General features: G+C 43.4%; 1 protein-coding gene across 1 annotated transcript in view; it reads left to right on the top strand.

Annotated features, from left to right (window-relative positions):
• Positions 1-1,146: 1,146 nt before the first annotated feature.
• Positions 1,147-15,950, top strand: part of PDIA5 (protein disulfide isomerase family A member 5) — a 100,354-nt gene continuing 85,550 nt past the window's right edge. Inside the window, exons 1-2 of the mRNA XM_030277144.4 lie at positions 1,147-1,389; positions 13,194-13,320. Coding sequence (XP_030133004.3) covers positions 1,162-1,389; positions 13,194-13,320 — 355 coding nt within the window. The 5' untranslated portion in view covers positions 1,147-1,161. The remainder of the gene's footprint in view (positions 1,390-13,193; positions 13,321-15,950) is intronic.

Genomic DNA, 15,950 nt, shown 5'->3' with positions numbered 1-15,950 from the left:
GGGCTGTGCCTCATGTGTGCTTTCACTGGCATTTTAGCAGGAGCTGAGGATTTCTAACCTTGTTTTAAGGCAGGCTAACCGAGGCCTTTTGCAGATGGGAAGTGAGGCATAGCACTGTGAAATGATTTGCTAAAGGTTATCCAGCTGTGACTGAGAAAGTGTGCTCTGATTCTGCTGCAAAAGATGCCACAAAAGAATAAATGTTAATAGTAATAACTTTATCTATGTGTATTTCTGCTTTGCAAAATTGTATTTCCACCAGGGAACTTGTTAATGTCAACGTCATTCAGTTTTCATCATCACCACTTGAAGTGATCAGTCAGCTGTGTGGATCTACAAATTGCTCCCTTGCAGCCAGCCTCTTAGTCTAATGCTCGGGTGACAGTCAGCTGTAAGGATCAGGCTCGAAGATGCCTTTGATTTTCCTTTGATGTTTCTGAGCCAAGAAAGAATTTCACAGAGCCACTGGGCGGTAGGTAAAGATCCCTTCTGTTTGTGGGAAGCCAATTATAATGTGGCTGACCTGCCGTGACCTGAAGATTACTGGCAGGACATCTGGGATGTCCTTGCGAGGCAGAGCTAGCTCACTGGATGTGCCAGACTCAGAGCATAGATGGATTTGTTCGTCTGGGTGCAGCAACCACTCCAATACCGTTATTATAATGGAGGCTGCACAAATTGATCCTGGTCAGATTCAGTGTATTTATTTATTTGCTTGCACTTTGGCATCATTGCCGGCATGTGAGGATAAACAGGGTTCACCTTTAGGATTTAATGAGTGGGAACAACTTACAAGGACAACAGGTCCTAGTTTCTAATCCTCTCTACCAGTAAACTCTCTTTCCCCTTTCATTATTTTTTGTTCCCTTATTCACCTCGTATTCCAGATCTAAGATCAGCTAAAGCTTTTAAAACCCCTGACAAGCATCAGGAAAGAGGCTGTGTGCCAGAAGCCTCTTTGGAGTAAGGCACACGCCGGGAGAGTGGCGGAGGCACTAAGAACCCCAGGCGGGAGGCTAGTGGGAAGTGAGAGAAGAGCTGGAACTTTTTAACCTCTGCTGAAGCAGACAGGGCGGGGATTTCGGGCAGCATTTCGGTGGGGGGTTGGGCGTTTATCTCCCTGCGCTGGACGGCTGCGGGAGCGACACCGTCCCTCGGGGGATGAGCATCGCGGGCGCGGGCCGGACTACAGCCCCCGTCATGCCGCGGCGCGGGCGGGCGGTGGCGGGGAGCGCGCCTGCGCCGCCAGACGTGGCAGCAGCCGCAGCGGCGGCGGGTCCGGAGCGGGTCCGGCGCGGCGGCGGGATGGCAGCGCCGGGGCAGGGCGCGGGGGCTGCGCGGCGCCGCGGGCGGCTCCCGCCGCTCCCGCTGATGCTGCTCGGCCTGGCGGTGAGTGGCGCCGGGGGGCGGCGGGGGCGGCGCGGGGTGTCCCCCGTCCCCGGGCCGGGGCGGGGGCGCGGCGCGGCCGGCGGAGTTGGACGAAAGTTGGGAGCGGGACGGGCCCCCGGGGCCGGGGCGGCTCCCCCGCCGCCGCCGCCGCGGCAGGGCTCGGCTCGGCACAGCCCGGCATGGCCGGGCTCCGGCAGCGCTGCTCCCGGGTGTCTTCCCCGCGCTCAGCCCGTGTGCTGCTCTCCCGCTTCCCCTTTCCCTTTCCCTCTGCTTCCCAAAGCACCGCCCGGAGAAAGCGCTCCCCGGCGTGCGGCCGCGGCTCTCCGAGCGGCTGCGGGCTGGGGCCCCCGGCTGCCCCGGCCCCGGGGGCTCCGACCGGCGGCGCTTCGGTCCCAAGTTTCGTGTGAAAAGCGGTGCGGTGGCAAAGGGCTTCCCGTGCTGCAGCGGAGCTGCCGCCTCGGCTTTGTGCACCTGCGTGCGGCACCCCCGCCCCGGGCACCCCCGGCCCTGCGCCCCTCGCATGGGGCGCTGTCCATCCCCCGCGCTCCCCAGTATCGGGGTGTGCTTCATTGACGTTACACTGAGTACAGCGCTGCTTACCTCAGGGAGGCTCCTAGACTTCCAGAAATATTTCAAAGTCTGATTTGTCTTTTTTTTTTTTTTTTTAATTTAGCATGAATAGCTCAAAAAATTAATGAAGGCATACTTTAAAACAGTACTTTATTCCATTTATTATCATGAACTACAGTTCATCCTTCTGCCTGGACAAATGAAGCTAATAATTAATGAAAAATTACGTTAATCTTTTTATGCACAAGTGATCTGAAATGTATTTGGAAATGCATGACTGTGGAGTGCTCACCTGGTTCATACAAATCAAGTGTGGAATTGCTAATTGCCCTATGCTTATTCTGTACTAATATTAGAATTGCCTTTGTGAGACAGAAAGATTCAGCCCTGTCTGATGTAGCTTTTTGCCCCTGGCAGGGCCATAGCTCTCAGCTCATTCAGGAGGGAGAAAAAATGTTGTGCATTCTGAACAACTTTTACTTTAAGCTTCATCTAGAATCACAGACCTCTGCTAGCTGCACTTTATTGATTTCAAGTGAAACTGAAGTCAGGCTGAACTCTCCCTAAATGCTGTTGAGGTCTTAGTGTGGATTTTTTTTTTTTCTCTGTGGCTCTTCTTTAATATACACACTAGTTTTCTCAGTGATACTTGTGTCAGTGCATTCCTCAGATTGAGCATATACTGTGGACCAAGTGGACTGAATTTTCCCTCCCTTCAAAATAGCTAAGCACATGGAGTTATTTCTGGTATTTCCTGCTATATCCACTGTGTCTGTCAGACCTTATCTTACACTTACATTCATTTTATAGTAATGTAAATATTTTCCTGTGATTTTTCTTTGTAGATTAAAAGATAGTTCCCCCCTCTTTCTTCATATGAATATGTTGTTCCTAATTGTTCTCGTTGCCCTCTGTGACCTTTTGTGTTGCAGAGCTGGTATCTTTGAGATGAGCAGAGGGGGCCTGCTGTTGTCAACAAAGCCATTTTAATTTATCCACATTATTATTTCTTACCTTTCTTAATTTGCCACAGCAGTTTATTTGCTCTGTGATACTTCATGCTGAGCAGATGTCTTCATTGAGCTGTTGATTCAGCTAATTCTTTCCCCTTTGCTGTGTACAAGTAGTTTAAATTATTTCTTCCAATTTGCATTATCTTGCACTTGAAGGTGTGATTTTTCATCTTGAAATACGTAACTCGCTGTACTCTAGGACTGAAAAACTAGTTTACAGCTGTGACATAGGAAAACTTGCTTTTAATTTATTTTCAGTCGATGTGAGGCTGTTCAATCAGGTGGTTCTCAGTGTGTAAAGTTAAACTAAAGGTAACACCAGCTGCTTGGTAGGTCAATGAGAATTTTTTTTTTCCTTCCAGCCAGTCCTTTTTCATGTACCCAAATGTGTTTTGCTTTTTTGATTTTTGTTTTGTTTATTTGTTAGTTTTTCTGGAAGTGCTGACTACTTGCAGTGCACCTGGAACAGCAGCTAGAGTTGTGCATGCATAGCACTTCTGAAAAATAGGGCTCGGTTTTTGACCCAGAATTGGAGATGGCTACATATATAAAAGGAAACCTGTAAAGACGTTTGATGGTGGTTCCACGGACGGATTTGGGTGAATATAAGCGAGATCTCTGTTGGTTGCTCTTGGGGGATGAGGTTTATTCAGGATGCATTGTGGCCCTGCCTCGTGCTGTGTAGCTGCACATGGCCGGGCCTGAGGTGACAAAGAGGGGAGCAGGGACTCCCGGAGGAAGGTCCAGGGGGAGAGGGGAAGATCCAAGGCCCCCCCAGGGACCCCTTATCAAGGGGAGCTTCACGGTGGGCTGGAACAGGACCTGGGCCAATGGGGTCACAGACACCTGATGGTTCAGGGGAGGGTTACAGGTGGGGGTGAACCATACATTTTGGGGGTGAGATAGAACAGTCAATTTGGCTTTTGGACCCCTCTGTAAGCGAGGGTATTGTCCAGCCAGTAAGGGGCGTTATATTCGTCCTGGCTGTACTATTGTGGTTCTTAATCATATTTATCTACCCTTCCCAACATAAACCTACAAAGCTGGACGAAGAAAATGTTTCAGTATCTTCTAATGTAAGCTGTTAATTTGTTACCTTCAGCATCACTGTGGGTGTGTGACACACAAACATGAAAAAGATGGTGGGAGAATCTCTGCCTGCTGTAGTTTTATTTCTTGAATGAGTTGGAGAGCTGTGAGGAAGTTGTGGGTTCCCTGTTTGGTTTATCAAGTGGTTGACTGTATCTCATGCTCAAAGAACTGAATTTATTGTTCAAGGCACTGGGAAGGAGTTTCACACCAAGGTGGATTAGCATTTCCTCTGATGCATCAGGTGCTGTGCCTTTCCTAGCAGAAGGCAGCCACTGCTTCCAATAGGATTACGCATCTGGGTCTGTTTGCTTTGCAAACATTGATGAATATTATCTCATACCAGTGTGGCAAAGATCAGTTTGTCTTCCGAGTGTTGGCTTAATGACAGGGAAACTGAGTCAAGAGTCCAGCTGACTGAGCGCTGTTGGGAAGCAGACTTTGTGACCTGGTGCCACTCAAACCCAATGCCTTCAAAGAAGGGCTTGAAAGGAACATTTGTGGCTTCCAGCTCCTCAAGAACTTCCTTAATCCTTGCCAGTAGGGTCACGGGAATGCACTAGTGAGCCCTGATACTGACTTGTGAATCCAGGCTTGCAGGGAGGGCTTGGCCATGATTCCCTCTCAGCTGCAGGTAGCCCTGCAGTGTGGCAGCAGTGGCTTGCCTCTGGTGAGTTTGCAAGGTGCTTCACCACTGCAGTGCTCAGGTGCTGTTTCCTGTTGTGGCATTTGGGCTTGAATTCAGGAGTGCCTCTTCCCATCCATTTATTGTTTGTACCACAGAAGCCTCTTTGGACAGTGTTTCCTGGCAGTCAAACGGAGGGCATTGCAGAGACAAATTCCTTACTTGCTGTATTCATGCTTTGTCCATTCCCTCTTCAAAATATGGATTTGTAAAACTCATGCTCTGTGTCCTCAGATGCCCTCCCCAAATCAAACCTTGGCTTCATTATTCCACTCCATGCCTTACGGAGGAATGTTTTCAATCCATTGAATTTGGTGCCACAGTACCTTTTTACCTCAGAGGCCCTGGGATGCAAGTGTGTCATCAGAACTAGGGTTTCTGCCCAGGGATGAGTTCATGGTGTCCTGAGCAACTGGTGATGGAAGAGGTGCTTGTTCTGTTGTTGACCATTTCTTTTGCCTTTTGGTGATGGAGTTCCTTGAATACCTCTGTTTCAGTAAAATTGAGATATTTATTGAGAGCTGTGGCTGGAGGTCTGTGAATGGAAAAACTCTGGTTGCAAATTGCATTGCACTAACTAGCATTGCCTTAAATTTCTTGGTGCAGGCAGGGTCGCTTTGGAAGTAAGTTGTTGTTTACCTTGTTCCTGAAACCTTTACAAGCTTGTGAATGGCAAAAAATTGTGATAGCAAAGCAAGTCTTTAGTTTTGGCGCTGTTAGTGGCTGGTAGTGTCAGCTGTTAGTGGATGGTAGCCTTGGTGGAGGGTGCTGTGAATTGCACGCTTGCAGAACACACATAACAAAGGTAATTTAATTTGTGACTGTCTTGATGATGTCCTGTCTGTTGTCTTTGGGTTTAGAGTCATGTAGCCTGTTTGCTGGGTCACTGCAAATAGACTCTTTCTCTCCCCCTCCTCTCTTTTCCTGGATATGGCACACCATGACTGTGTGGTTGTGCTGCTCTAGGATCAGCTGTGTGCTAGTTTGTTCTGCTACTGCATTCCTTTTGCCTCTTGCAGATCACTTCCTTTCTGTGTTAATCTTCCTCCAGCTATTAAAATTAAACTTTGTCTCCTATCACCTGGCAGAAGAACGTGAGGATTAATTAGTTAACATTTGTGCAACGCTTTGAAGATAACAAATGCCATATAAAGTGCTAGAGATTTTCAGGTGTTACCTTTTGCCCTCTCTTCCTTATAAATCCCATTAATAGTGTTTTTGTCTTCTTTTTATAGTACCTCCTACGTGCTTCTTGAGTAGGTGGTATTTCTATAAACTTCTCGAAAACGCAAATTTTAGTGGTGAATTATGTGGCATATGCTTTGCTCATGCCCTTCTGTAGTCAAATGTGCTTGTTCAGAAGCGATAGCTGAAATAATATTTCATCGACAGCTTGTTTAATATATGTATGGTGCCAGTGCCTGGCTTGAAGAGAGAGAGCTTCACATTCATAATATGGAGAAAGTTCTTTGTCAGCGTTAGTAATTGACCCTATTACAGTCAGTTGTTAATTAGTAAATAGTTGCACAGGTTTTCCTTCACAGAGCATACGAAACCCAGTGATATACCATACAATTAATTTGCTACTCAGAGCCCCTAAGAACATCCTTTGGTATAGACTATTATGCCTGTAGCTTAAACCCCACTGTGTAAGAACAATATGAACAGTAGAGTCTAGTCAGATCTTGACGTCTCCATGGTATTTTTTGCTACCTTCTATATTTGGAAAGTGAACATAGCAAGCACCACCTTAAGTGGAATGTCTTATTTGTAGCATCCTTTAGCCTAAGTTAGAGAGTACTAAGACACTCTGTCAGGATTTTAATTTGCCTTCCTTTGAAAACAAAAGCAAATGTGATACTTACCTCTTTGCAGATATGAACCCCACAATAAAATGTCAGTACTTCTTCTGTTTTTTAATTTCTGGAATGGCTTCAGGTGAGAGTTAACTGATATGTATTATGTATGCAGTAAGAATGTGTTCTTCCACGGAGCTTGTGGGAATGAACAAAACCCAGGAAGTGTCCAGTGGGCATGTCTGCAAATGTAAGTCTGTTGGGCAAACCCACAGTTTTCAAATGCTGTTGGTCTTGCAGTGCAGAAGTTGTTGATTTTCCTGTGTGTGTGCTGGAGCCCTGCTCACCTGGCCATCCCATGCTGTGTAGGTGTGGCAGTCGCTGCTCCCTATTCAGACCATTGGTGGCTTTTTGGACTGGTCACAGACATCACTGAGCAGCTTTCATGCTGGGAGTCCTCAGCAGGTTGCATTTTGTGAGCCCCTGCATGGGCAATTGGCAGAAGATGGTTTTGTGATTCCAGTGGGAATACAGAGACTACTTCAGGGGCCACTTCAGCTGTGACCCCTGAAGTCTGAGACCCAAGAGCTACTACCCTTTCTCTTCCCCACTCCACAAAGTAGTTTTTTACCAGGCTTCCTTTAGGTACCTTTGGGTAACAGAGCTAACCTGTCTCCTCCCATGTGATTTGATTAAAATGTTTCTACATTTATTTTAGATATTAATCATGAACGAAAAAAGGGGACTGTCCTACTTATCACTATCCATCTTGGAAGGCATTTGTTACAAATGGCTGAGTGATCAAAGCAGCACAACCCTGAATGTAAATAGCAGCAGAGGGAGGGCTCCTGAGTGAAAAGCAAGCAATTATTGCACAAGGTCAAGAGTGGTTTGTATGATGAACAAGGAAGATAAAACATCTGCAGTCAAACTGTGATTCTTGTAAACAAGAAGGCTTTTGATTTGAACATCTTGTATTTTTCGGGGGGAAGGAATTAGGGGTCAGTTTCTCCCTTGTGCTTGCCTGGAGATGACTTAGACCTGGTATTGTCAGTCCATGTGCAATGTCTGCATCACTGGACGTGTCTGTGTCACCAGCCCATCTGCAGATTTACAAACCTCGGTCACCACAGTACAGAGGTGTCCCTTCAAGTCAGCCTTCTGAAGTGAAGTACACAGTCCATCACAGGGCTCATTCTGGGGAGCTGAGTGGGAAAGGAAAGGTGAGATTCTGTGTTCTTCTTGGGCCTTCTTCTCCTTGGCCCCCCACCCCCGCCCCCATTTTAATGTGGCAGATGAGATCGTTATTTGGAATGTGAACCACTCCCCTCCTGAAGAAGTTAATAATGAAATAAAATTCAGTAGTCTCCATTACTGCTTGGAATTTTGAGGCAGGTTTCCTCTTCAACTAGACTCCTAAAAAATGCCTTGTCAGACACAATCTGTTTCATATGCACAGGGTTGCTGATTGATCATATTTACAGTGGGTTGAGTGCTGTTGTCCCAAAATGAGAATGACACCAGTGGGTGGCTAAGCTAAGGCAGAAATCCGAGTTAATATCTTCCTGAAAAAGTAGAGTTTAGAAATCGTGGTCGAGTGTTAGGCTGTGTACCTGCCAAGCAGCAGTTTTGCTGGAGTCTGTTGTCACAGCCCCAGTTATTCCTGATGAATAGTGTGCAAATTGGCTGCTAATTATACATGTGTTAGTGTGTGCATAAAAACTGCATGTTGACATATGGATTCAGGCACCTAAGCACTGTTTCAGCTGCATATCCATTTATACTTTTTATGCATTATTTGTGTCCAGGGAAGTATATATTTCCAGCTCTTAAGCTGGAAATAGGAGAAATAGGGAATAGTTTTTCTGTCCAGTGTATAATGCTAATCTTCTGATATAAATCAAGATTAAATAAGGAAGATCTATTTTCTTGTTTTTAAAACTGTGTGTTTTCATTGCCCTTGATGTGAAATAAATACATAAGTAATTCTCCAGATATGCTGCTTATCCTTAGCTAAAGACCATGCTGTCATGAAGCTTTTGTGGGGAGCAACTCATAAATTGAATTGGGTTCTGTGGGAGCAGTAGTTAGGCATTTATCACATTTAATTTGAATAATAAATGTAAAATATGAAAATACATTCTTGTGGCTGTTTGAAAGATATTCCCTTTTTTCATTTTAAAATGAGATTCGAAGAAGAGTAAAAACTTGAGAAATAGACTCTGCTTTCTCAGATCCTTGATACTTTTGAGAAAACATGGCCTGAGGGATGACCACATTTTTCAATAGTGTCACTCCTGAAAGTATAATTAGCAAATAGTTATTTGCCTGTAACTCTTTGCCTCTGGGTTTATGAAATCTCAGATCTTCTTTGGGTACCAATTCTAAGGGAGTGGGGTTGTGGATGTTTACTGCTCTTTAACACATGCATATGTTTGGCAGCTCTGCAAGGAATTACTAGAGAGTGGGGAAAAAAAGAAAATTAAACCTTTTTGCCTGATCAGACTTCTGCCACCAAGCTTGCAAGATCATATATTTAAATACATACTTTGAAGAACAGAGACAGAACACTTGGGGGTTTTGTACCTTGTACTTGAATAGCTATGTCTCAGCAGTTTTGAATTTACTGTCTTGAGGATTTGAGTTCACTTATGTTTTACTTGAGAGTCTTTCATGCATCTCAGACACTACAGTCACATGACTGATGTGTGACCTATGCCATAAATATTCTGTGAAAATAAATTCAGATTGTGATCTTGAGCTGAGGAAAATCTGCAGCCTGGAATTGCTATGAGATTTACATTTCATAGTCTGCCATGTGTAGTCTGTCTTTTTTTGAAGGTCTCCACCAAAGTCTCCTGCATCTAAGAACACCAGGTGACAGTCATGTCACTGCGCCAGCTATGGATAAGGACCTGTTATGAGAGGCAACTGTGCAAACACAGCACAAATAGACATTCCCTCAGTTTTGTTGTAGTTTCTCGTTGCCATAACTGGCAAGGGTGGCAGAGATGTTGCATATTTGGTCCTATTATGCACTTTACTTTAGCAGGTATCGAGGTGGGCAAAATACTTGGATCATTTAACTTTTCTGAGGTGGTAGTGAATAGATTTTAAAGCTTTAGGATGCTCAAGTGACAAGAGAGTTTAGCTTGTTTCTTATTTATAGATTTCCATATGTGTGAATGTAGCACTTCCTGACGCATATGAGAAGAAGCTTCCTGCCCAGGAGGGACTGTCACCTTTCTTGACCTCTTCTTTTTTTAATATGTGCTCATCTCCTCTTGTGCCCTGGATTTAAACAGGAAGCAGTGTGCTTGATTGGGCAGTGCCTGGCTGATGAGCTCTCCTGCAGAATGTCTGGAGTACATCTACCTGAGTCATGACTTACAAATAAATGCATATAGCACAGTACATGCAGATTAGCTTCATCTTTGTTGCTGCTTTACCCATGGGGTGTGCAGGAGCATGAGTTTGGTTTTCTGTGGAAGAGTGTAGCTGCTTCCATAGAATTCTTTTTTCCCATCCTTTAATGAACTAATGGCTGTAGCCCTGGTGAGGCTGTAGCTGCTGGGACAGTCATCACCGCTGTGACACTAGAGCGGGGCAAAGCAGCCCCATGTTTGGGACAGGCAGCTGGTAGAACTGACTCCTTGATATCCCTTGCCTTCTACAGAGCTGGTAGGGAAGGCAGAGTTTCTTCTGGAGGTTTAACCATAAACCAACCTCTCCTTTATTCCTGGGTAGGGTATTGATTAATTTCAGGAGGAGAAAGCTGGGGAGGGGGGAACTACTTAATTCTTATCAGTTTGCAAATATCATGTAGTGCAAATGGGAATCGGAGCTGGTGAATTTCTCTGCTCGGCCAACAACCTCCCAGTGTTGCTGTGCTGCCTTAGATGTGCAGGGAGGGCATTTCTGTCCAACTCGGTGCCTTTGGCTTGTACCCTTTGGGTTTTACAACCAGGAAAGGCTGCAACATTAATCTTAATTAAAGGGAGATGATGATTTATTCAGCTGGGCTGACTGGTGTGCTTGTATGCACAATGCCTTTCCCAGTGGGTTTTGGGCTAAACCATTGGAACAGAGAGAGCTACCGTAGTAAAACTGCAGGAAAATGAGTAGCATGTATTGATTTGATACCTGGAGAGGAATTGGGCAAAGAAGCAGTAGATATATGTGACATGCATCTCCCTCCAAGTGCCTGCTGTTCCACCAGTATAGTGGGTTTTCTGTTAGTGGCAACACTGACAAGGCACTAGTTAAAGCTGTCATTGTTTTCAGAATCCAATTTTTCAAGAGGTTTACAGCTCTGCCATTATAAGGAAAGAAGGAAAGAAATAAAAAGAGAGAAAATTCCCAAAATTGGTAAAACAGCCTTTCTAGCTGGAAAAGACATGGAATGCCTATACTTAAAACCATAAAATGGTGTGGGTTGGAAGAGAGCTCAAAGATCATCTCGTTCTAACACCCCTCTTCTTCAATAGCTCTTATGAGCTATTGGTAAGCACTTTAAACAAAGTTTACAGTATCATTTGGTATTATGTTGAAATTGGCCTTTGTAGGGTGTTTTTGTCTAATTGCTTCTTTTTGGCTGTCTTCTCTAGAGTATCCTTGAGTCCAGTTTTTTCAGCCAAACAAGCAAGCTGTAGTTTCACTTTTTCTCTGTGTTCAGCCTTAGTTACAGAAGACAAAAAATAAACTTAACTGAAACTCATGGCATAAATAAAACTATAAGACACGTGAATCATTACAAAAATTGAGGGGAAGAGTTTTTATTAAAAATACTTGGCTTTAAAAAGGTCGGCCCATAATGTTGGATTAATTTCTCCTATGCCGCCCCTGATATTGGTGGTTTTGGACAGGACTATTAATGTCTGTGTCATCTCACTTAGCCTGACTATATTTACCTGCTTTGCCTGGCAACACCATGTATTCATCTCAGAAAATACACAAGTGATACACATACCTCAGCCTGGTGTAAGACGGTTGAGCCCTGGACATCTGGGTTTAGAAGAATGTGAGTCTTTTGGTCAAATTAAAGCATCAAGGACACATGTGCTGAAGGTAGAGGCTGACTTGCAAATGTGCTTACTTCCTTCTCACAATCTGAGCATCTGGCCAGCTGGGACCAGTGGTGGGATTCCTGCCTGCAGAGTGGGGTAACTTGTTCACTCTTAGATTTTATGTTATAGGTGCATTTTCTAAGAACTTCTAAGTTCTCAAACATCCTGGTTTTTTTTGAGGATGATCTCCATCTCCGCTCAGGTTCTCTCCATTACCTGGTGTGTCCCAGGATTCCCCTCATGCCCTTTTCTTTTCCACATGTAAAGACTTCTGGCATTTATAGAGTCTGCTTTGTAGGTGCAGGTTTTGTGTCTGTCTCACCACCAGTGACTGTGGTGCTTGGAAATAGCTGAATTTAAATGAAGTTCGTGCCTGGGGCTGTGTGTTTTGGCTTCATTGGTTTAGTCCCTTCTTTAAATGCTGCATGATGTAACACACAAGATGCAAGGACTGCCTTTTGTTTCTTCACATCCACGGTGGACATATTTTCCAGCTCGGTTGGAGTAAGGCACGATCAAAATCAGTTCTGTAATTAAAGAAAATGTTGAACCTCTTGTGTGTGTTAGGCAAATGAGCTAAAGCTTTTAGCCAAGCAATTAAGTGTTAAGGTTTTACTGTAAGGTGAATGGAAACTAGATAATTTCTCCAGCTAAGCTTGTCTTAATCATTCCATTAGCACGAATTCAGTACAGTGCAGAAGGGAAGCAGCATAGCCTGATGGATAAGATAATTATTATATTATTATTATTGAAGAATATTGCAGTAAGAATAAGCAGTAAAGGCCCCAGCTGGGGTTACAATGATCATTTGGTACAAGTTTTGCTTCATGACAGTCAAACTTTGCTCTGGAACCGTTGGGATTTAAATAGAGTAAAAGATGCAGCAGAAAAAAAAAACTTTTTGCATAGATGCAGAGCTGAGATGCAGAGAGATTTAATGCTGTGCCTTCCATGTGGCCAGTGGAAGCTGAACAAGGCACTGCTGTGTGTGTGTGACATGGTGTGGGCACTGGGAAACATGAGCCCTGCTCCACTTTGGAGGGGTGGGTGGGAAAGGGTTATGCTTGGTGCTCTAATGTGGATGCTGGATTACTTGCATTTTCTGTTCTCATTTCCTACATCTGCTCCCCGTCAGTGTGGGTTATTTTAACTTCATGGCTGTCTTCTCTAGGGTATCAAAATACTGGTTCGAGTTTGCAGCATATTCAGAGATGTAGGGACAAGAGTGCTCTCAAAGTGGCAATTTGCTGCTTCTCTTGGTAAAGTATATTACATTTACATAAGAATTGTTATCTGATTATCTAACTTGGGAGCAAACTTTTAAAGGGGGTGGTATCTTAAATAAAACCGTATGTCTCGATCTTGTGTTCATTTTTCCATGTAAGGGTACTTGCTAGGAATGTATTGACCCAGTTTCAATAAATCACGTGCCTGGCATTTTTTCTTTTGGTTTTGCTGATCAGATCAATGTGATAGCCTATTTAAGGCAGTATGTCTGAGGATTGTAAAAAAACATCATGGCAATTTGCAAAAGCAGGTTGTCTTTGTATCTGTGACTGATGTTTTTGGCTCTCTGTTTCCCTAGGCATTCTTGCCAGCATTCGTGTACTCATTGAAGGTATCTCCACTCATAGAAAAAATAACTGATCACAAGGATTTTAAGAAGCTTCTCAGGACACGGAATAATGTACTAGTGCTCTATTCCAAATCTGGTAAGATTTTTGGTTTTTCTTTTTTTTTTTTTTTTTTTTTCCTGATGTTACAGCTCTTTGTGCACAGCAAGGTGTGTACCAAGGAGCTTCCAGGACTGGTGTCCTTTGTTTTAATTCAGAGGCTCCTGATGTTTCAAGATTGGAGTCATCTTAATTCAGCCTTTTAATTACTCCATCACATTGGCAGAAATGTACTTTATTCTGACTTTGTATCCAGAACTGGCTCCCTGTAATAAAAGCTTTCTGGTGTGTTTATCACAGTAGTTTGCAAGTTTTGATTTCCCGGTGACACTGAAAGGCATAATGAATAGTTACAGTACTGAAATCAATCCATCTTTGCTTCTGACAGCTTTGAGTGTCCTATGGTTGTCTTTCAGCTTTAATTAAAAAAATATAAAAATAAAAAAAGAACTGTTGTGTAAGATGGAAAATTAATCATTTCACATTATGTCACATGTCCCCTTGAATCTTTTTGTTGTTTCCTCTGTCATTCAGGCTCACCTTTCTGGCTCTTTACTCAACTGTTTACTCTTCCTTTGCTCTTTTCTGATACTGCTGTACCTTTTCTCCTTTCTTGCCTTGTTTTTTGTTTTTTTTTTAAGGAGGTGTTTTGTGGAACACCATGTAAAATCAAGAAACTATCTTTAAACTCTATATACAAGTGCAGAATGCTATTGTGAATGTGGAAGTCATTGGACAGAAAGAAGTAAAACATGTAATTAAGATGATTTTCCTTCGTGCTGTATGGTTTTTGTTGTTGTTTCCTTCTTCTTCCTGTAGGCAGACAGGACAAGATATTGCCTTGTTTGGGTGTTGGGTCCTCCTTTTCTGACCTTTTCTGTTGCAAAGGTCTTCTGTCAATTAAACACAGTGATGATAGCGTTGCTCTGGGTTCATAGTGTATCAAATTGGAGCAGCATATGGTGACCAGTATCCTCCTCCCTCTGCCCCCCAGTATCAAAGAATTTCGCAGACCCTTGTCTGCAAAATATATGATATGCATGTGCTGGAGTAATTAACATTATTTCCTAAAGATATGCTTATTCTGAAACAGTTAAAATTATATATATGGCTTATATTTTTATTAAAATACTTGTGTTTTGCTATAGTGGTGAACTTTGAGCACTGAACTTGGCCAAATGGTTTTGTAGTAACAGGTTCAAAGTGAAAATCATAAAAGAGTTTCTAATGCTTTTTGATTTTTGAAAGGAACACTTTAGATAAAAAGACGTCTGTATTATTCAGCTTCTTAAAGGGAAAATTTTCTTTTTACGCTTAATATTTTAAGTGGTAGTTGCTTTCATTTTTAGCAGCAAAACCAGAACACTGAGCTGTGACACTCATCTAATAAATGTTGCCCTATGGGCATTGTTCAAAAGCCATGTTATGGAGATTTCTTTTTTTCTGTTTTTGTTTTTTAATTGGTTTGTTTTAGCAGTCTAAAGCATTGCATGCAGAGCTGACTCTGGAATTAATGTTTCTTCCTGGAACAGTGATCCTTGCACAATTAGAAATCTCTTGTCCAACAGTCAACCAGCAAGAGGGGAGGAGAAAAAAGAGATGGGAATTTGGAGGTGTAATTTCAATCCCAGATATACATCCCCCAGCTGTGATGAGATGTTGGCTGGCATCTGGTCATACTAATGGAACAAAAAGGCTTTACTTCCCAGCTGAGCAGAACTAGATGTCACCTTCTACTGCAATCAGAAAATTCATTGGTTTTGGGAAGTGTCATAATTTATGGGAGATGTTTAGTTCCCCCTGCCAGCTGGGTGTCCTACCAGGGGTACTCAGCTACTGAGCCTTCTGGGACAGGCTGAATGCTTATTTTTAAAAGTGCATTTGTCAAACAAATACATTCTGTGCAAAAAAATTGCAAAGAATTTCCCCACCTGTCTAAGTCCCTGTGTTGGTGAGAGGTGGCAATTAGATGTTCTGGGTATTGGGAGTATGAGAGTTTCTGGAGAGCTGATATGTGTGGGTTGGTGTCTCTGATGGCATCAGGCCCAAGCAAAGTCTGTCAAATACAAAGAGGCTGTTTCTGGCTCAGGAGATTGTTGAGGTAACAATTGTGAAGGTTTAGGGACTATTTGATGAGTTATTCCTACATGCTGGCTCTGCTTGTCTACTCTGACATCTACAGGCCCTCACTTCCTCAAATGCCGGAGACAAGATATTGGTCTACAGAAGCATTCTGTCTGTCCCAATATTGCCATTCTTACATTCAGTTACTTGAAGTAGTTGTGGAGATCTGGAAGAGGCTCTAGGTTTCTATTTTCTGCTTATTGAGGAAGGAAACAGTTCCTGTTAGATTTTTTTGGGGAATGGATACTTACTTGTACTGCTATATTTTTCTCCCTTCTGTTTATTTTTAATACCATTTATAAGACTCTTTTGGAATAGTAGTGTTGTGCAAAACCTACACATGTGGCATGGCATTATAAAAGTCTCTGTTGGGTATTTATAACACAGCCAGTACTTTTCCGGGTACTGCTCGTGACTGTTGGTTTGGGTATGTCCCAGGGTTATTATGAGGATAAAGTCTGTTATTTTCTGTGTAAGGCTGGGGTAAAATTAGGGAGGCAGAGATGCTGAATGACTTGCCCTTACAGCTGATGAAAGTCCTAAAT

This window comes from Taeniopygia guttata, chromosome 7, assembly GCF_048771995.1.
Source record: "Taeniopygia guttata chromosome 7, bTaeGut7.mat, whole genome shotgun sequence".
Lineage (NCBI taxonomy): Eukaryota > Metazoa > Chordata > Aves > Passeriformes > Estrildidae > Taeniopygia > Taeniopygia guttata.
This window is presented reverse-complemented; position numbering and strand designations above follow the sequence as displayed.